We start from the raw sequence: 23,266 nt of genomic DNA, 5'->3' as shown, positions 1-23,266 counted from the left end.
TAAAATGACATAGTAAAAGAATTAATTAATTAGGAAAGACCCAACTAACCCTGAAGCTTATCTGCCAACCTTGACCCATGATTCACCACTGACAGACCGTGGATGGACCAACGGTCCGTCCTGCACACTCGTCAGTGAGTTTTGTCCTGACCTATAGCTCTTGGACCACGGGCTATGGACCCACCGACGGTCCGTAGGCCCAGTCGTGGTCCATGGCCTTGGCAGTTTGCTGGTGACCTTTCCCATAGGCCCACTTATGATCCGTGGTTCGAGCCATGGCTACCTTGCGTGGATGGCACCTGTTGGTTCTGAAATTCTTCTAGGGTTCCCTCTTTTGATTCCGGGGTGTTACAGTTAGACGGTTAGACCCAACATAATTACAACGAAATTCACCCTAAATTACTCAAGAACAATACTCCAACACGGGATCCTCATCACAAGAACTCAACGAAACCTCATACTTAAAGAATAGATCATAAACTTCAAGAAACTCTTCAAGAAACTCATCAAGAACTCAAATATACTCACTCTTATGGATGAGATTCAAATATGTAAATCATGATTGGCATATGGGTGAATGAACCCAATACGATGAGAACTCGCATACCTCTTAGGGATCAACCCTTGGCGAAACAATCTTCGATTCACAAGAAAAATCGATGAACGTCTTGAACCTCCCATTTTTTCCTCTTCTTGAACTCCTCTAAAAACCCTAAGCCTAATTTAGAATTCGTAAAACTGGCCAAAATCATATTTGACCCCAAAATATTTACTATAAACGTTTTAATCTGAAGGGGTAAGGAAAAGACTGAAATACCTCTCATATTTTTGGGTAACTTTCCTTAACTAGACAGGCTAACTTCAAATGGGCATATCTCCCTCATCCAAACTTGAAACTTAGCAAACTTAGTGGCGTTGGAAAGAAGATTCCAAGACCTTTCATTTGATATCTTATAGGCTACCTAACTCATCCTGTACCAAAAGTTATGACTATCTGAAGTTGATCCAAAACTCACAACTTAAGCTTAACTTGAACAAAACTTAAATTGGCTCTTTCCAACTTAGTTCTTTCTAAATCTAGCTCTTTATAAGGCCGGATGTTACATTTATGATTCTTCTTTAAAAGGTTTTACTATGCTTTAGCTTGATCATGCATATCATATTTTCCCGTTATGTCCCCTTATGATCATGTTTTAGGTTTTTATGCATATCCATCATACTTAGTACACTCCATGTACTAATGCATACTTGCCCCTACATTGTTTCATAATGTAGGGTCTGACACTTCTCCTCTCGCTCGTGACTAGTTGCTTGATCAATTGTTGAAGACTTAGTAAATCTTCATATTTTGAGGACCCTGTCACCTTTACTATATTTCTTATGTATTTAGTGTTCAGATATTGTACATGGTGTATGGGTTACACCTCAACCACTTCTTTGGATGTATTAGATTGACTTATCAAAAAAGTGAGTAGATTTCCACTTTTATGTAAAACTCTTTCATTATATGAGATTCTCTACATTTGTCTAGTATGTTGTGTATATCTATGTCAAGTGACTTGTGTAGGGCCTTCCATGTTCTTATATGTCATGTCTCATCTAGGGTGTACTTTGAGTCATGAAAAACTAGGTATTCAGAGCACAAGGTCTTAAAAATGGTACTAGGATATCTAACAAACTACGTTGAGTAGAGTCTTGTTCTTGAGTGTGAAGCGTGCCACATTTATGAATAGGAGGCTACAAAGCATTTAGGAAACTTCACTTCTTTCATTACTCTAAAGTCATGCCATAAAATATATATGTATAATGATACTACTCCTAAATCTTGTCCGGTGATTTTCAGGAAATGGCCCCTCATAAGAGATTATGTGAGAAGGAATGCGGGTAAGAATGTAGAGCCCGAGGTTCCTCAAGTTCTGATTGACCCTTTGACCGAGCAAGTGACTCAAGCCAAATTCTGATCCACTTTTCAAGTATTGTATCAAGTTATTATGACCCAAGAAAATAGAGAAATTGTTGCTCATGTGAACCCAAACATAGGTATGGTGGCGACAAGGATAAGAGACTTCACTAGGATGAATCCTCCGGAGTTCCATGGTTCCAAGGTTGATGAGGATCCTCCAGCATTCATTGGTGAGGTGTATAAGATTGTGGGAATTATGAGATTGTCTACGGTAGAGAAGGCAGCATTGACTTCTTATCAACTTAAGGGTGTTGTTGAAGTTTGGTTTGAACAATGAAAGGGTTAGAATGTCGTTAATGCGGGTCCTCTTGATTAGGAAAAATTCAATGGAGCTTTTATTGACCACTTGTTTCCTCTTGAGATGGGGGAGGCAAAGGTGCTTGAGTTTATTAACCCCCGACAAGGTAATATGAGTGTGAAAAAGTATTCTTTGAAGTTCACTCAATTGGCAAACGACACTCTAACTATGGTTGTTGACTCTAGGTAAAGGATGGATAAGTTTATGTAGGGTGTTTCCGAGTTGGTTGTCAAAGAATGTCAAACTTCCATGTTGATTAAGGAAATGAGTATCTCCCATTTGACGATAAATTCCCAACAAATTGAAGAGAAAAAACTTAAGGAAATTGAAAGTGAGTCCAAGAGGGCAAGGACCGGTGATGGTAACTTTTCAAGGTCCGGTGGACATGAGTTTCTTTAATTCGGGAAAAAGTTTTCTGGTCAAGGTACTTCTAATGCCCCGACCTCTAATTTCAACAAAAATAGTGTCAAACCCTAAGCCTCAAGGTGGTGGTTGCAATGGATCTTTTATTTCCATTTGCCAAAGATGTGGCAAGAGTCACTCGGGAAAATGTTTAGCAGGTTCAACTGGTTGTTTTGGTTGTGTAAAAAGTGGTCACAAAGTGAAGGATTATCCATTGAAAGCTAGCAAGGGTAAGGATACTAGGCAAGCTCAGCCTAGTGGTTTTGGTTCGGGTGCTCCTTGTCAGAATAAATTATATGCTCTTCATACTCGATAGAATCATGAGGGTTCCCCCAATGTGGTGACTGGTTTGTCAAAAGTATTTCATTTTGATGTGTATGATATGCTTGATTCGGGTGCTACGTTATATTTTGATACTCCTTATGTTGCCATGATATTTGATGTTGGTCTTGAAATCCTTTCTAATCCCTTTCATGTCTCTACTTACATTGGTGATTTTATTATTGCTAAAAGTATTTATAGAAATTGTCCTATTTCTAATTCTCATAAAGTCATTCATGTTGATCTTGTAAAGCTTGTTATGTTATATTTTTATTTTATATGTGGGATGGATTAACTACATGCATGTCATGCTTCCATAGTTTGTAGGACTCGATTGGTCACATTCAAGGTTCCGAATGAACCTATCATGTCATGGGAAGGGGGAAATTATGTCTGAAAGGGTCAGTTTATATCTTGCCTAATGGCTAGAAAAATGATCTCTAAGAGTTGTATTTATCATCTTATTCAAGTTAGGGATACCGATTCCAATATCTCTACTCTTGAGTTAGTTTTGATTGTAAATGAGTCTTCAAAAGTGTTTCCCAATGATCTTTCTGGTATTCCTCTCAAAAGGCAAATAGACTTTGGTATTGGCCTTCTCCCTGATACACAACCTATCTCTATTCCTTCTTATCATATGGCCTCAATAGAACTTAAGGAATTGAAGGCTTCATTGAAGGATTTGTTGGATAAGAGTTTTATTAGACCGAATATCTCACCATGGGGTCTATGGTGTTGTTTGTTTGGAAGAAAGATGGTTCCGTTTGAATGTTCATTGACTATCGACAATTGAATAAGGTTATCATTAAGAATAAGTATCATATTCCAAGGATAGATGACTTGTTTGATCAACTCCAAGGAGCGTGTTACTTCTCTAATATGGACCTTCGATCGGGTTATCATCACCAATTGAGGGTGGAGTAAAGTGACATTCCAAAGATGGATTTTTGAACTCGGTATGGTCACTATGAATTTTTTATGATGTCTTTTTGTTTGAATTATACGCCTTGCAATGTTCATGGATTTGATGAATAGGGTTTTCAAGAAATATCTTGACATGTTTGTGATTGTGTTAATTGATGATATTTTGATTTACTCTCGAAGTAAAAATGAACATGCTGAGCATCTGAGGATTGTTGAGAAAATTTTCAAGGATCGGGAATTGTATGCTAAGTTTAGCTAGTGTGAGTTTTGATTGAGGTCCATGGCTTTCCTTGGCCATATTCTCTGCGGTGAAGGTATTCTAGTTAATCCTAAGAAAACTGAGGCGATTAAGAATTGGCCTAGACCTTTGTCTGCTTCAGATATATGAAGTTTCTTGGGTTTGAGCGGTTACTATAAAAGGTTTGTGGAAGGATTTCCTTTATTGCTTCACCATTGACGATATTGACTCAAAAGAAGGTTAAATTTCAATGGTCAGAAGCTTGCAAGAAGAGTTTCCAAGAATTGAAGGTAAACTCACTACAACCCCTATTTTGACATTACCGAAAGGATCAGATGGTTTGGTGGTATATTGTGATGCTTCAAGGATTAGACTTGGTTATGTTTTGATACAACATAGAAAATTTATTGCTTATACTTCAAGCAATTAAAGGTGCACGAAAAGAATTATCCGACTCATGATTTGGAGTTAGCAGCGATAGTATTTGCCCTAATGATTTGGAGGCATTAGCTATATAGTATTCATGTATATGTGCTTACCGACCACAAGAGTTTGAAATATGCATTCACTTAAAAGGATTTGAATCTTTGCCAAAGGAGATGACTTGAGTTATTTAAGGATTATGACATGAGTGTCCTCTACCATCCAAAAGAGTGAATGTGGTGGCGAATACTCTTAGTCGACTATCAATGGGTAGTGTTTCTCATATTGAGGATAGTAAGAAGGAGTTAGTCCATGATGTTTATAGGATGGCCCGATTAGGTGCTTTCTTGGTTGATTCTAATGAAGGTGGTGTCATTGTTCATAACGGTCGGAATCGTCTTTTGCATCGGATGTGAAGGCTAAGCAAGATCTTGATCCGGTATTAGTTAACTTAATGAAGTTGGTTTCGGAAAAAACCATTGAGGCTTTTTCCTAAGGGGAAGATGGATTCCTTAAGTATCAAAGTTGGTTATGTGTTTCGAATGTTGATGAGTTGAGAAATCAAATTCTGACAGCGCTCACAGTTCCCGGTATTTTATCACTCGGAAGCCACCAAGATGTACTATGATTTGTGGGAAGTCTATTGGTGAAATGGGATGAAGAAGGATATATCAGAATATATGGCTAAGTGTATAAATTTTCAACAAGTGAAGGTTGATCATTAGAAACCGAGTGATTTGGATCAAAACATAAGTATCCCTACATTGAAGTGAGAAGATTTGAATATGGACTTCATTACGGGTTTATCGCTCACTTATCAAAAATTAATTTGATTTGGATTATTATATACCGAATGACGAAATCAACTCACTTTCTTCCCGCTAAGACTTCATTTTCAGCCGAAGAGTATGTCATGTTTTACATTCAGGAAATGGTGAGGTTGCATGGAGTGCCCTTATCATTAATCTTCGATCGTCGCACTCAGTTTACGTCTCAGTTTTGGAAGTTGTTTCAAAAAGGTCTTGATACTCAAGTGAAACTTAGAAGAACTTTTTATGCTCAAACCGATGGACAAGACGAACGTACCATTTGGACTTTGGAAGATATTTTAAGGGCCTGTGTGATTAACTTCAAGGGTAATTGGGATGATCATTTGTCTTTGATTGAGTTTGCTTATAATAATAGCTATTATTCTAATATTGGAATGGCTTCATTTGATGTTCTTTATGGTAGGGGTGTAGGTTTCATATAGGTTTGTTCGAAGTTGGTGAGGTTGCTTTGATTTGGCATGAGTTGGTACATGAGGTTATGAAAAATGTTCGACTTGTTCGCAAAAGGTTGAAAACGGCTCACAGTCGACAAAAGTCTTGTGTCGATGTTAGAAGAAGATAGCTTGATATGATTGGGTCTACTTGAAGATTTCACCCATGATGTGTAGGGATGGGCATTCAGTCGGTTTGGTTCAATTTGTGAAATTCGTTTCGTTTTTTTTGTTTTCGGCTTGATGAAAATTATAACCAAAACCGAACTGAAATATATTATGTTTGGTTTGATTTTTGCAATTTTTGTTCGGTTTATTTTAGTCTGAATATCATCATTCTCGACCCTTTTTTTGGTCATAAATAAACTATTAAAATTTGTCAGTTTAAACATAATTTTAAGGATTGAGGGCTGTCACGATGAGTCGTCAATCGTCGGCGATGAAACAATGATTAAGTGTGAGAACTGACATCGTCGGTCTGCTTTACACTTCATAGTGAAGTACGAGGCTTGGGGAATAGGTTGAGCGTGAGAACTGAGTTAGTGAACTTAGGGATTTATCTATTGGGCAATTGGGTGATAAATGTTCAATATGGGCCCTTTATTTTAATTTTTAATGGTCTGACATGTGGACTTTGGACAATTAATAAATGAGTTTAGGGTTTTGGATTGGACATGTATTGGATTTGTATAAAATTATAAAAGTATTAAATAAAATTCAGTTTTTCGGTTAACCAAAAAAAATACATTAAAAACCAAAAACAGAACCGAATTACTAAATTTATAAAATTAAAAACTGAAACCAACCGATACTGAAATTGAATTTTAAGAAATTTCAGTTCGATCGGTTTTTTTTGTTTGAACCAAATTATGCCCAGCACTAATGGTGTGTGTGATGGGGTTTTGAGAAGAAAGGAAAGCTTAGTCTCTTTTATGTTGGTCCATATCAGATTTGAAGCGTATTAGCAAGGTTGCTTATGAATTAGAGTTGCCTAAGTATTTAGCATCAGTACATCTGGTATTCCATGTCTTTTTGTTGAGAAGTGTGTTGGAAATCTGACATCTATTGTACATTTGGAAGGTTTGGGAGTCAAAGAAAATCTTTCTTATGAGGAGGTTTCAATTGAGATTTTAGTTTGGCAAGTCTGGAAGTTGAGAAATAAAGAAGTTGCTTCTGTGAAGGTCCTTTGGAAGAATCAATTAGTTGAAGGTGCTAGTTGGGATGCTGAAGCTGATATGAGGTCCCGGTATCTTTATATCTTTCCCTCTGCTCCTACTCTAGCTTGAGCTATTAGCTCCTCGTGGTTCATTCTTTTGTATTCATGCATTTTAGTCATTCTCATGTTTCCATATACATGCATGTTCATAAAAACTTGATTTTGATGTTATGATTTAGCTTGGGGTGATTCTTCATATTTATGTGCATTATGATGAAATTGACACTTATGTTGGGTTGTTAGTTTCTCTCCTACTCTATTCATGCTAGCTTGAGTCCCATTCGAGGACGAATGTTCCCAAAGGGGAGATATTGTAACACCTTTGAAGTTGGAAAGTTAAGAAAAGAAAGTGCAGAAAATCCCCTAAAGCAGAGGTCTACGAGACAAACCTACAGACTGTACGAAGTTCTACAGGCCGTAGTAATGGAACCATAGGACCTAGAGCTAAGTTTTAGAAAAGAAAGTTTCTGAAGTTTGACCCATGAATGAACATGATACACCGTATATGTCACTCGTAGGATGGATTCAGAGATTTGGTTTAAAGACCTCAGTCCTACGGAAGGGTTTGATAGGTCCTAAGTTGTTCTACAGGTCGTAAGGTTGTCTCGGAGAACTAATCTTGACTTAGTGAAATTTTGGAGTTGAAATGTATTCAACAGATGGGGTCTACGAACGGTAGAAAATTTGGAAGACCGTAGAATGGTCTTTTGGAAAATGATTGAATTTTTGGGTTTCTGAAGTTGGTTCTACAGTTGACTAGGGCTGGCCATAGGAATTCCTACGAGCCATATGTCACAATCGTAGGGCTGTCTGACAGTTATTTCTTAAGGGTATTTGGTTCTTTTCCTATGCATCTAATACCTATAATATGTAGTTTTGATCTTTATTTCAAGACCTATAATTACCACTCTACCCCCAAAATTCGCCCAATTCTCTCATTAACTCAAACCCCAAATTCCATCCACATTCACCCCTCTCCAATTGTCTCCTAAGGTCAAGAAGAAAAAGCTAGGGTTCCAAATGAAGTCATATTTACACCATTGCTTTTGGGAATTGATCGTCAAGGTATGTAGGGTTTCATCAATGGGTTCCACTCACCTATTGAGCCCCAAGGTTTCTCAATTCTCCAAGTTAAATTTTAAACAAATTGATTAGGTTTTCATTCAATTACATATTTTTCAATTGATTTCACATAAACTCTTGCATTTATCATGATTTTTTACTATGAACCCTAAAAGACATGTATTTACGATAAACCTATGAATGGTGTTTTCATGAAGTTATGCATGATATATGAAAGATATTGTTTTATGATCTAGGTTGCTTTAATATGATCATCAATGAAATTGTGAAAGGATTTTGTCACATATTAAGGAATCATGGTTTGGTGAAAGGCTTTCTCACATATGCCTGATTCAAGATTTAATGAGCTAATCTCTTATGTTTAAGCTTGGGTTAGTGTTTGAATTGTTCTTTTCCATGTATGATGATAAGTTTATGAAAATGACTATCCCGTTGGGATTTAACTTAGCACCGAGAAAACTTTGAGGTGGAGGCTCAAATAGGTAGTCTTTAGTAGCAAAATCTAGTTCCAAATTACGTGCCCTCATAGGTTTGCCTTAAATGGCTTAGCTAGTGGATCCACATATAGCATATGATATGATACTATCGCGACCCAAAGTACACCCTAGACGTGACATGGCGTATAAGACCCCGAGAGGCCCTACACAAGCCACTTAGCAAATATCATACAAGATAATAGATTTGAAAGACAGTTTTATATCAAAGAGTTTGACAAAACATAGCGGAAGTCTAACATAGTCTCAAATCCATCTATTACATCAAAGAAGGATTGAGACGTAACTCATACATCACATACAAAAATTTGAAAGTAAAGACAATAAGAAATAAATGGTTCGGTCCTCGAAACATGAGGACGCACCAATCTTCAAAAGCTGCTAAGGTGATCACTAGCCATGATGATGTGGAATAGGAGCGTCGGACCCTACATTAGTGAAAGAATGTTGGCAAGAGTATGTGTTAGTACATCAAATGTACCAAGTATGATAACAATGCATAAGAGTTATAAAATCATGCTAAAATGACTTTTCATGACATGCGATGACCAAATTAAACCATAAGATAAAAGTTTAGAAAATATAATCATAATCATGGTCAATGCAAGTAAAATCATCTTCAAAACATGTGTGAGATATTTCTAGAAGTAACCTTAGTTCATTATTGTAGGAAGTAGACATTAACTGACATATAGACCATGTGAGCTATAACATGGAATCTGGTGTCTATCCCACACCGAAAAGAGATGTCCTTACTTTTCAAGGTAAGAACCATAAATTTCTAGCTTAAGTGGATCCAGAAGCTAATGTCTATCTAAGACAAACCTAGGGTGGCACATAGTTTATTGGACATGGGTAACCGCCATTTGTCCACTCGGTGCTAAGAATAAATCCCACGGAAAAGTCATTAGTCTTAACTTGTCCTATCATTAAGAGACATGTATAATTGTCGCTTTTCTTATTATCCAAGGAAGGCACATCAAGTATCCAATCCAATATAGGTTCCATTAGAATAGCTCCTAAATCTTTATTGAAAGTTTAGTTGAGAAACCCTTTCAACTCTAAGAATCTTTTATGTGAGAAAGCCCTTTCACATTCATGTAGGGAAAAGTATGTCAAAATCCTTTCACAACAACAACAACATCATTGATGCCTCACTCTCAAAGCAACTTAAATCATATTCATCAATTTGATAAAGAACATACATATCTTCATCAATTCATCTTTCATAGTTCAAAAAACCATATTTTTATCATCATAGTTTAGAAAACATGGGTTATGCATGGGTTCATGGGAACTCAACTTAAAAGCATTCAATTACTTCAATTCATGCATAAAAAGACATAATCAATCAATTGGATCAACATTGGAAAGAACCCATGACGATTGAATAAAACCCTAATTTGATTGGGGAATCTAACTTTACAAAATTGGGGATTTTAGGAACCCTATGGAGGAAAGAGCTCCATAGGTGAAGACTGTCATACCTTGGAGTTAAAAGCCCTCAAGCAACTGGTGAATTGGAGACTTGATCTCGAAACCCTAGACTTCTTCTGCCTTAGAGAGAGAAATATTTGAGAGGATGAACTTGATCAACTTTTGGGAATTTAAGAGAGTCAATTGAATGGGGTGATTTGGGGGTAAAAATGTTTATATAGGGCCTACTGTAGAGGGCTAAATGATAAAGTATTGGGTTAAAACAATTAGGAAAAGACCCAAAAGCCCCTTTAAAAGTCGGACCCCAACGACGGCCGTAGGTCCAACTACGGACCATCCTGGTTAACCGTTAGTGGGGTTCATAAACTTGTTTCTAGACCTTCAAACAACAGGACCCATGTACGGTCAACCTATGGTCCGTATATGGCCACTGTAAGTCCCATTTTTGGCCCTCAAAATTTCACTAAGTTTGGGACTACCTACGATATCCACCTACGACTCTAACATTGAACGACGAATCATCCTGGTGAACCGTAAAAGAGTACTGGACTTGACTTTTTGAACTCGTCTGAATTTTCCACCTATGGTCCATGGTTTGACCTACAGACCATTGGTGGTTCCGTCAGTACTGACACCAGATCTAGGAAACCTGCAATTTTTCCTTCTTTTCAAATCTGAGGTGTTACAATATCTCCCCCTTAGAAATGGGTAATCTCTTAAACTCACCACTAGGCCTTAAGTACTTGGTTTTTACCTAATGACAACACAAGCAACGAGTTGCGTAGTCTTCTATATATCTCATCATGCCGTTTCACCAGTAGTGTTGTCTCAAATCTCTATAGATCTTAGTTGTACATGGGCGAGTAGAATACCTGGAGCTGTAAGCATCCCGAAGAGCCAACTGAATTAAGCCCCCAACTTTGGGAATGCGAATATGGCCACTAAATAACCCAAAACACCCTTGGAGTCTATGGTCAATTTACCATTATCAATTGTCAACACCCGATGACAAATAGCCACATAACTCTTATCTTCAAATTGTCGACTACAAATCTGCTTCAATAAAGTTAAAAAAGCATCAAACAGAGGCTGAAATCCCCCAGAGATTTTATATTTCAAGTCGAACCAACAAATTGGAAAAGAATATGATGTCCAATGTAAAAGGTCTCTCTGAAACCGAAATGAAGGCTAGAGTCCCCTTACTTGCCGCCTTCCAGATCAAGGTGTCCACTACCACATTTGCCATGTTTGGATGGTATAGAATAGAGAGTTTGTAGTCCTTTATAAGATCAATCCACTTACGTTGCCTCGAATTAAAGTCATTTTGTCTCAAAATATACTAAAGACTCCAATAATATATGAAAATCTCACAACAAACTCCATAGAGGTTATGCCTCTAAATCTTAAGCGCAAAAATTACCATCGCCAACTCCAAGTAATTAGTAGAGTTGTTGATCATGTGCACCTTAAGTTGCATCGATGCAAATGTAATAACACAACCCTACTTCATCAAAACACAACCTAAATCAACATTAGAAATGTCACAAAACACCGTGAATCTCTTACCCTCAACTGGAAGAGCTAGAATACGAGATTGAGTGAGCAAATCCTTAAGCTTTAGAAAGCTCTCCTCACATTTGGCTGACAACTCAAAAGAATGATCCAATCTAGTCATCCTAGTCAACGGTGCTCCTATAGAAGAGAAATCCTTAACAAATTGTTTGACGTGGCCTGCCAACCCCACAAAACTCTAAATTATAACACTAAATTGTCCTCTCCTAATCACAAACTACCTCAATATTTGTCGAGTCTACCATAATACAATCCTTGGACCCCACATGTCCCAAGAATGCTATAGACTTAAGATAGAACTAACACTTTGAGAATATGGAATAAAGTCGTTGATATCTCAAAGTGTGGAGCACAATCCTCAGATGTTGCTCGTGCTCCTCCCTACTCCTCGACTATACAAGAATGTCATTTATGAACACAGTGAACAAAAAGTCTAACTAAGTCATTAAAACATGAGTTATCAAGTCCATAAATGTTTCTCAGGTATTGGTAAACCCAAAAGATATCACTAGAAACTCATAATGGTCGTAACAAGTCCTAAAAGTTGTCTTAGGGATGTCCTCCAGCCTAATCTACAACTGATGGTAACCGGACCTCAATTCTATCTTAGAAAACAACACGACACCCTAAATCTAATAAAATAGGTCATCGATACGAGTCCACCTTGTTCAATTACCTATAATCGATATACATCTATATAGAATCATTTTTTTATCATGATCCAAGACAACCCCCTAGACGTGACATGATACTTAGAATCCTGAGAGACTCTAAGCAAACCACATAGCGTAGTATGACACTAAGATAACATACAAAACTAAAATAAAGAGACAAGCGAAATAAGTCTCAAATAGAAATCTCATCATAACATGAGAAAATCTTAGTACAAGACACATATGCAAAAATCTAATATCTAAATAAGTCTCTATTACATAAGTGAGTTGCTAGGACAAACTCTAGCTCACTCGAACATTTGAGAACATATGGTGCATAAAATATAAAGTTTGAATGAAATAAAGAACATATGGTGCATGCCCTCGAACTATGAGGACTCCCCAAATAGTGCAAAGCTAATAAAAATCATGTACTAACCACGACCAAATGAATGTGCGTCAGAAACTATATTATAAAATAATATAGGCACAAGAATGTATACGGCTAGTACTTAAAATGTACTAAATATGGGGAAAGATGCATGAACATAGCATAATATCATGATAAGTCTGAAAATATCATAATGCAATGACTTAGTAAACATGACATAAATCTTACCATCTAATTTCATAAAAAAAGTACAATGTCATGCATTCTTCTTTAAATCATCATCATAGTCATAACATATGTAGTAATCATAATATTTTGTGGGAGATACCATTAACCAATGTAATCATATGAGCTATAACATGGATTTCCATGTACTGCTCCCACACTAAAAAGAGAGTGTCCTACTTACCAAGGTAAGGACCATAATCATGAGCTTAGGTGGATCCACTAGCTAATGTCCAATCGAGACAGAACCTATAGGGGTACATAGTTTTAGGACCTGGGTAGTTGCCACTAGTCAAACTCGGTGCTAAGTAAACATCCAATAGAAAACATGCATAATCATAATCATATTCATAGTCTTTGAAATGATAAGGATCTACTTATACCGAATCATTCATGAAAATCTCATAATCATACAAAGAACTTCTATAAAATCATGATTTCATAACATACTCATAAGAGACACTTGAATCAAAAACATCTAAATCATGATAGTCTTTTCATATTAAGAAGTACTTCAATTAGAAGTATCTAAATCATGACATTCATTCATAATGAGAGGTAACTCAATCGGAAACCTAATATTTTTATAAAATTGTTTGATACTTTATTCGAAAGCATTTTTTATTCGTACAATTTTTATATGATAATGCATGCATATCATCATAGCTTGATTCATAATCATAAAATACTTGCATAACAAGGGTTCATGAAAAATGTTATTAAAAACATGTATTTTGAGTAAATCATGCATAATAAGATCAATCGTGATGAATAAATTTGAAATCAATTGAACCCATAAGAAAATCATGAAACCCTAGAATTGGGCAAGAATCATAAAGTGGAAATGAGCTATCTTTGGGACTCAATGGGTGAAGAGGAACCTATTGATGAATTTCCCACATACATTGGTCATATCCCTAACTTAAATTTCCAATGGAGGCTTGAAATCGAGAACCTTAGCTTGCTTGGAGAAGAATACTTGAGAGAGAAATATGGAGTTTGAGAGAATGGGAGTGGATGGGGAGGGGTTAGGGTCTTAGAATCAGTTATAGGTCCAAAAATTAGGCCTAAAAATACCTAGTATAGGAGTTAGAAGAGTAGGAAAAGACCTTAATACCCTTGACTTAAAACTATCGTGCAGTCTTCACAAACCCACTTTATGGTCCGTGCAACGATCCACGGACCATACTGGACCTTTGTGAATCATTTTCCTAAAAGTTCTAATCTCTAACTTCTAACCACTACCCAATATACATGAGTTGTTTTCCATTCGATGACCCGCATCAGAAGAATCTCTAGTGACTACCACGACCCACCATCCACGAGCCGTGTTCCCTACTATGAGCCATCTTGTAGGCCCATGAAAAAGGGTCAGAGACTTTGCATTTTCCCTACTTTTTTATCTCCTTCTACGAACCGTCCCCATGAACTATTCACCTAACAAAGAATCACAACTCAAACTCGTGAACGTCAAGCCAACATTCTCAAACTCTAACTTTGAACCACGATTTCCATCCATGAGTTGTTGATCATTACACGGCCCATACATGAGATCGTACAAATGACTTTTACACTTTTAAGGTATTATAATATCTCCCCCTTGCGAACCTTTATCCTCAAATGAGATTCAACCAAGCATAAAATAGAGTATGGGAAAGATCTAACAACCCAACATGAATGCAAAACACATAAAAATTCATAAAACATGAGGAGTAATACACTTTGCACTAAAACACCAAGCTTAAAACAGATTTCATGAACATGCATGCACAGGGAAACATGAGAATAACTGAAACATATGAATCCAAAAGAGTATATATGAGGAACTTGTACTTCAAACTGAAACTGAATTAGAGGGAAAAATATGGGGTACTTGGACATCATATCGGTTTTGGCCTCCCAAGTATCACATGCAACTAACGATTCCTCCAAAGAACTTTCACAAAAGCAACTTCTTTGTTTCTCAACTTCCAGACTTGATGGTCTAGAATCTCAATCGAAACTTCTTTATAAGAGAGACTTTCCTTCACGCCAACACTCTCTAATGGAACAACTGAAGTAGGATAACCAATACACTTATTTAACAAGGAAATATGAAATATGGGATGCATTGATGCTAAATTTAAAGGCAAATCCAACTCAAAGGCCACCTTACTGAAACCCTCAGAACCTGATATGGGCCTATATAATAGGGACTAAGTTTCCCTTTCTTAGGGAACCTCATCACACCTTTCATGGGTGAAATTTTTAAATAAACCCAATCATCAACAATGAATTTAAGCTCTCTTCTTCGTACATCCGCATAAGATTTTTGTCGACTCTAAGTCGTTCTCACTCTACCCCTTATAAGTTGAACCTTCTCCACCGCCTCGTGAACTAACTTGGGCCCTATTAAAAAATCTCACCAACTTCAAACAACCTAATATGAGATCTACACCTCCTACCATAGAGAGCCTCAAACTGAGCCATCTAACTACTCAAGCGATAACTATTATTACAAGCAAACTCAGTCAAAGGAAAATAATTATCCCAATTACCTTTAAAGTCGATCGCACAAGCTCTCTACATATCTTCCAAAGTGTAAATTTTCCATTCAGCCTGACCATCGATCTGCGGGTGAAAAGCCATGCTTAGTTTAACTTAAGTACCAAGTCATTTCTAAAATGATGTCCAAAACTGATAAGTGAACTGAGTACCTATGTTTGAAATGATGGATAAAGGCACTCCATGCAACTTAACCATCTCCGAGATATAGAGCCAAGCATAGTCCTCGGCTGAATAGGAGGTCTTCATAGAAAGAAAGTATGTGACTTAGTAATTTGGTCTACAACAACCTAAATAAAATTATGATGTCGATAAGTACGAGGTAAACTTGTAATGAAGCTCATATTCAAATCTTCTCACTTCCAAGTAGGAATGCTAATATCTTAGGTCATACCCCCCGATGTTTTATGTTCAACCTTCACTTATTGGCAATTTGGACACTTAGCCACAAATTCTACAATATTCTTCTTCATCCCATTCCACTAATAGACTTCCCGTATATCACAGTACATCTTAGTGGCTCCCAGGTGAATAGAGTACCGAGAACTGTGAGCTTCTGATAATATTAGTTGCCTCAACTCATCAAAATTTAGTAAACACAAACAACCTTGGTAATGAAGAATACCATCTCCCCCTAGGGAGAAAGCCTCAATAGCCTTTTCTGAAACTGTTTTCTTCAATTCAACCAAATTCAGGTTATTATCTTGATTTGTTTGAACATTCGACACGAGACGATTCTAAATCACATTGCACAATACCACCATCATTCTTTGAATCGCGACCAAACGAACACTTCACCAGGCTAGTCTATGTGAACAATACTAGGCATGGACAATCCCCTAGATAACTCAACCTAGCAACTTATCTTATTAGAAGCTTTCAGATAAACAGTCAAATTGTTATTTCAACTTTATGGTGTGTCAGATGAACTCACTTTTGAGTATTCAGTTTTAATCATTCAGACTTACAATTTATTTTAGTTTATATTCTGGATTCAGTTAATGTTTAGGTTAATCTTAGTGTCATTCCAGATCATGGGTTAGTTTGGGATCACTCGTAGCTATATCTAAGTATCGTGTTACGACTAGGGGTAGTCTCAGATCCTGACAAACTTGGTATCATAGTATTAGGTTCAAATGTCCTAGAATGTCTGAAATTAGCATTAAATTGAGTCTTGTTCATGGGTGTGAAGTGTGCCACACTTTTGACTGAGAGGCTATGAAATGTTTTAGGAAATACATTCATTCGTTCATATGCTCTCAGTCAGGCGATAGAGTTTAACTCTATTTAACCTCCTTTTGTTCTAATTAATGCTTTATGCGTTTACAAAATCATGCCTCCTAGAAGAGCTTACATTAAAAAAAAAAAACATGAACGAGGACCAACAAACACTACTAGCTCCAGCAAACCCTTTGAATGAACAAGCATCGCATGTCGAGTTGAAAGTTGATTTCCATAAGCTAGCTCATGCCATAACAACTCAGTTCAATCAATAAGTTGTGGCCCCAGTCAATCGATTATGAATGCAACGATAGCAAAAGTCTGGTATTTCACTCGGATGAACCCTTTTGAGTTCCATAGTTCTAAGATGGAGGAGGATCCAATCCTACGGCCTGGTGGACGATGGTACAAAATTAGTAAAGACTCAAAAATAAGCAAAATAAATACAGACTTGTCTAGAATACAAAAGGCTAGTCAAAAACTATATACAAATGGAGATGAGTCAAACTAGAATGTCATCCGCTCACCTCGAACTATAGCTAGTGCACTCCAAAAAATCCCATAACCAGACATCCATCATCATAATGGAATATCGTGGATCGACACCCACATTCGACGTTACAAAGGACTCACTCCATCTCGAGACCCATGTCCAATCCAAAAGATCCAACAAGGCTCAAAGTCACAACCGATCACAACTAGGTCATAGTATATGGAGATTATGGATGAAAATCTAATAAGCAGAGTTACCATCGAGCTAAGGAATGAGACCCAAGTTTGATACATTAGTCAACAATGAGCTAAGACAGTCCGAGCCGACGTCAGAAGATTTTTCTAAAGCAAACGGCTCCAAATCGCAATTAATGCAATAACTAGTCTAAGTCTAAACTAAGGCCAAGAAAATCTCACAATGTCAATACAATGTATAAAGCATCAACATGGCATGATAGGCATCACATGCAAGGTAAAACATACTTAATTCTCTAAAAAATACTCAAAGATGAAAGCTATGGCAATAATTCTATCAACTAAACATGAATCATGTTAAGAACCCTTCCAACACTAACTAAACATCATGTAAATACCAACACAACCATAGTCTAAGGTCGGTGAGTTGTAGCCTACCTCGATTTCAATCACGAGTGCTCCAAAGTCTACTAAACTAGTGCTTTACCCTTCCAAACCGCCTAAGATCGATGTCCACTATCAAATTAATTATCACAGAGTTGATATCGAATCAATACCCATATTGCAAAATAATATCACAAACCCAACAATTGGTTTGAGATGGAGTAACAAATACTCTGAGTTTAAAAAAAAAAAGACATATTTTCTTATTCGGCAACACTTTTTTAAACAGAGAAAGTATATTATTTCTTTTGCAATTTAATCATAAAAACGTATATGTATAAATTGAGAAGGTGAGTAATTAAATAGGTTAGGGGGAAATGCTGAAACATACCCATCTCTGGCAAAAGGTAACCAAAGAAAAGGAAAGGAAAGGAGAGTAGAGCTTTATGTCAGAAAAGTCTACAAGGCATAGCCAATAATAACTCCTCAGTCCTCAGTCCTGTAATGGGAAAGGGAAAGCCCAACGATTCCATCACCACAGCCTTCACAAGACTGACACCAATAATAGCACATAAATGGCCATTTTGCAAATGCCAGAGATCATTTGACTCAAGCACCTTTGACCAGTCCTTTTGCTATACCCTACATATGTATATATATATATATATATCTATAAACTTAGGGGTAAAACATGAAGTAATTTCTTTTATTATGGTCGTGTGTGCTTATTTTACCAAGTATTACTCCCTCTATCCCAATTTATGTGACTTATTTTTTTTTAGTCAATTTCAAAAAAATAATACATTTCTATATTAAGTAATAATTTAACTATAAAATGTATGTTTTACCCTTAATGAAATTATTTATAGCTATATAAATTTCTATCATTCATTTTGAATCACAAGTTTTAAAAGTCTTTCTTTTTTTCTTAAACTCCGTGTCGAGTCAAACTACCCCACATAAAATGAGACAGGAGTATCATAAAGATTTCAACTTTATTGACATTTTAACTTTAACTTTGTTTTTCCATTGCATGCACTATATGTATCCATTTGACCATTGAATACCAAAGGAGTAGAAATTATAAAACCACGTGTGTATACAATAATACATCTAGAGCTTTTTAGACATTGGAACTTTTAATTAGCTTTTTGCCAATAAAATTGGTGCAAAACATGAAATCCATAATTCAAAACTTCAAATCCCATTAAAAACATAAGTCATCACTAAATTATTTCTCTCTCTTTTGTATGACTAAGCAATTATGAACAGCGCAGATTCGATTTAAACTGATAAAAAATAATAAATATTCAATAAAAATAGTCATTAATAAAAGATAATAAGGTATTTGATGAATAATTTAGGTGCTTACATCGATTTCAATATCATATAAAATTTACATCTTTGTTGTAAAATGAGATGTATTGATACCAATAGTAGCAACTAGCAAGGGCAGGAAACAAGTATTTGGCTTCATCTGGTGCAACCCTACCGAAGAGAAAAAGAGTCGGATATTGTTTCGATTGATTTAAAAGTTGGACATACTTACTTTTAAGTTATTTTTAGTTTTTCGAATTATTTGACAAAGTTAAAACTAACTTAAAATAAATTTCAAATGACTTAAAAAAAAAGTTAAAAACCAAAAGTAGATCTCCACTTATTTTTTATTTTTTGACTCATGTAAGTTGACTTTTTATTTTTTGATTTAAAAACTAACGGACTTTCACTATTTCTCGTATGATGATTTAACTTATAAAAATTAACTAATAAAGTTTAGTTATTTTTTTTCATACCAACAAATTCATTCAAGTTTATAATGCTTATCTTTAAAATAATAATTGCTGGAAGTTACTTTAGAAGTGAGGGAAACGGAAAAAGCAAAATATAGTTCCTTAAGTTTGGACTTTGAATTAAAATCAACCTTATTCTTTAATATATATAACTAATAACTTTCAACTAGTAAAATTTTGGTTCAACTATCACTAGTATTACAAGATAACGTTAACCATCAAAACTTGTGAACGTTAGAAACGAAAAAAAAAAACGTTTCGTTAGTGCAAAAAGGGGATTATGAAATCAGTCTATTTATACTTTTTGGATTAGGAGTTCAATAATAAAATAATGTGCTCTATTTATTCATTTTATGAGTATTCTTAGTTTTTGATAATTTATTTAATTTAGTTGTTAGTTTTTTCTACTCCAGATGTAATTGCCAAAACATTAATAATTGAAATGTTAAAGTTTCAAAGATTATTTTTTTCGATGTTGATATTATTTAGTAGAGAATTATTACCCAAATAATTCTACTTTAAAAATTAAATATTCTTCTAATTTTGAATGAGAGTATCCAAGGTAGTGAGGACATTGACAATGATGCCATACATTGCAGAGTCTCGTGTGATAAGAAATAATAACTAAAATTCTCTCAATTGATACTATCAATCATATTAGGCAACCAAAAAAATTGAAAAATATTTTTAAAAATAAGCACTTCTTAAGAGCAACCCTTTAATTCGGTATTACATGAGAGAGACATATTAGGTGGAATATTATCCACAAGATTACATGATGAATTAATTAATGATAAATTATGAGTAGTTGATGATGAGGTATATGTACAATGAATTGTGATTAATTGGTCTCTAGCAATGTGTTTTAGTAGTAGAATAATTCTAGTTAGGTGGAGGTGGTTGGTTGTTAGAAGCTAAAGAAAGGATTGAATTTGCAAGTCTATTGATAGAATCAACAATTCCATTGATGCCTTGTCTATTAATCTCAGCTTTTGATTCCTCAATTTGCAGTCTTCTTTCATGCAAATTCAACATTTCTCTGTGTCTTCTCTCTTCTCCCTCTTCAGATGCTTTAATCGTCTTGGCTATAATCGTAGCACTTTTGAAGATTGCACTACCAACTTCTTGCAAGTTGTTTATGTTATGATGATCACCACTAGTCCCACTCGCTTCTCCTCCTCCTCCTTCGCCTTTTCTTCTCCTCTTTGCTGGTGAATCTGAATGTTCACTTTTATCGTGATCTGAGCTATCACACATCTCCAAAACACATGTAAACCAAACACTATGTCAACATTCCAACAGACAACAACATATCCAGTATAATCTCACGAATGAAGTACTCTAGGAAGGATGCACCCTTACCCTTACCTTGAAAGATTAGAGAGAATAGACCCTCCTCTAGCTTGAGTAAACATATTAAAAATCAAGTATGCAAAACATAGATCAATATATTAGGTGCCCACTAATCTTGATATAATTGAATGCAAGGTCCAACTTCAAACAACAACAAATTAAATGACAAGATCTCATTTCCAAGCAAATTGTGATTAGTTATTTGAATTTTTACTATTTATTTTGCTCAACTTTTAACTCCTACTAAAATTTTTGAAGTACAAAATTAAAGTTTTCTATATTCTTAGTGAAATATAAATTTAAGGTCCAGCTACACAATGCACTAAAACCCTACCAACTGCACCCCCAAGAGGCCATGAGGATGAGATACAAAGAGGGGATAGAGAGTGAGAAAAATGAATTCAATACACAAAGAAGGGTAATAATCAAGAATAATATTGCAAGCTCAATAGAACACTATATATACTAGAATATCTGATGAATCTTGGAAAATTCATTGGCAAAGCTTGAGAACAACATGCTTTTATTAGCTTAATTATACCTAAGAAAACAAAAGGTTCATACATAACTTAGGAGAGTACACTTAATATTATGTTCAATAGAATAAAAATTAGGCAAATGAATTGACCTTCATTGAATATATCAAGTGATCAATATTAATTTCCCAATATGGACATAACATCCAAGTAGGACTTGAATAAAGCTATTAGATTACAAATGAGAATGGACTTCTCAATAGTACTACTAGTTGGCGAATAGTGACTATACAATTAATGATATATTAAAAAGCTTATAGTCTAGTAGTAGTAATAGAAATTCTACATGTAATAAATGTGACATAAGTTCAAAAATATTATAATTAAAAAAAAAAAGAGTGAGAGAAAGAGTACCTACTGTAGGTAAAGGTTGAGTGTAAGGAATATTAGATGGTGGTTGTCCAAGTGGTGGTGGTGGTGGTAATAGTTGTGGTGGTGGTGGTGGGAGTGGCAAAGTTGCAATTTGAAGTTGTTGCAATGTGGGAGACATAGAAGTTGTGCTTGGATTGAAAGAAGTACCAACAAGCACTTTTTGACCCCTTTTGTCAACAACTTGAACCAATGCTTCATAAATTTCAGGCAACATATTACTTGGCAAGTTCTTTTCTTTCCTTTCAATCCTTTCAATCTTCCAATAAGACTTTATAATATTGTCATCATCCCCTTGAGCTAATAATAATTTCTCAGACACTCTTCTTTCATATTCCCTAACTTTCTTGAAATCCCTCATGAGATTATCCCACTTGTCATTACATTGATTTTGACTCCTCAAACATCCATGTCTCCAACAATAATCTTCCACCCATTTCCATCTTAATTCTCCTGGTTTATTAATATTTCCTCTTTCACTACTACTATTACCATCCCCTCCTTGCCTTTTCATTCTCCTTTCATCATCCATCTTCTTTGCTTCTATAAGTACCATTGTTTCTTGAATTGTCCAATTCCCTTTCCTATAGTCCCTCAACATGCTACTACTATCCATGCAAAAGAACTCAACTTTAGGAAAAAAGGAAGAGTCTTTTCTTCAAGAAAAGGACAAGGTCAAATGAAGTTTATAAACTCATGTGGATGGTTTTGAAATTTGCAAATAGGAATGATGAGAAGTAGTAAAAGTGAATTACCAATATCTTTTCTTAAAGATTAGTTGCCTTTATTGAGAGCTAGATCTCCTAAAAAATTTCAAAAGATCTTGAAAAGTAAAAGTTCAAATCTAAAATTAGTGATTTCTACCACTAATAACAAAATGAAAGAATAGATAGGGAGAGGGGTTTAAGAAGATGTGGTCCTTTCTATTTTTATTTTTGGAGAGAGAGAGAGATAAAGCAAGAAACCAATTGATAAATTATAAGAAAAGTCCAAACAAATCCATTCAAACTGACATATTTACAACCCCAAAATATTTTCTTGCAGAGAGGTGTGCAGGGTGAAGTGAGATGGGATTTGAGGGAAAAGGGCTTAATAGTCATTTGCTGCATGGAAGAAAGAATTTGATGAGCATAATCACACATGAGGCTAAGCCTACCCTCATCAGAACACCAAGATCTGTACACGCACATATAGCTTATAGGAAACTTTATTATGTAATTTTTGTTTGGTACTTATATTTTTCAAATTTTGATTTATTCCTTTAGAAAAAATTCTTTTCTTTTTTTGTTTTTTGTAAGAAGGAAAATAGACTAAAATGAGAAAAAAATAGACTAAAATGAGAAAATACTAAAGTCCCCCTAAAGTTATACCTTTATTTCAAGTAGATTTTTTAAATTTGGTACCGTACGAAATCATTTAAATCCACAATTAAATTATTTTTTTGACTCTTTTACACAACAGTCATGTTATCATGAAACATG

General features: G+C 35.5%; 1 protein-coding gene across 2 annotated transcripts; it reads right to left on the bottom strand.

Annotated features, from left to right (window-relative positions):
• Positions 1 to 20,230: 20,230 nt before the first annotated feature.
• LOC125846924 (trihelix transcription factor ASR3-like) lies at positions 20,231 to 22,699 on the bottom strand. 2 transcript variants are annotated; one of them, XM_049526619.1, is made up of 2 exons: positions 21,771 to 22,699; positions 20,231 to 20,768 (listed from the first exon to the last, which is right to left on the bottom strand). In XM_049526619.1, the coding sequence occupies exons 1-2, from the start codon at positions 22,399 to 22,401 to the stop codon at positions 20,410 to 20,412; spliced, it is 990 nt and encodes a 329-aa protein (XP_049382576.1). In that variant the 5' UTR covers positions 22,402 to 22,699; the 3' UTR covers positions 20,231 to 20,409. The 2 variants fall into 2 exon arrangements, with proteins under 2 accessions (XP_049382576.1, XP_049382575.1); XM_049526618.1 differs by having other exon boundaries at positions 20,231 to 20,784; positions 21,775 to 22,699.
• Positions 22,700 to 23,266: the final 567 nt, after the last annotated feature.

The sequence above is a fragment of the Solanum stenotomum genome, chromosome 12 (assembly GCF_019186545.1).
Source record: "Solanum stenotomum isolate F172 chromosome 12, ASM1918654v1, whole genome shotgun sequence".
NCBI lineage: Eukaryota > Viridiplantae > Streptophyta > Magnoliopsida > Solanales > Solanaceae > Solanum > Solanum stenotomum.
This window is presented reverse-complemented; position numbering and strand designations above follow the sequence as displayed.

Excerpts from the sequence above, each read along its gene's own strand:
- LOC125846924 (XM_049526618.1), bottom strand. The coding sequence starts at position 22,401 with ATGGATAGTAGTAGCATGTTGAGGGACTATAGGAAAGGGAATTGGACA. Across the intron at positions 20,785-21,774 it reads ACACTCAACCTTTACCTACA|ATGTGTGATAGCTCAGATCA; the intron begins GTAGGTACTCTT and ends TGTGTTTTGGAG.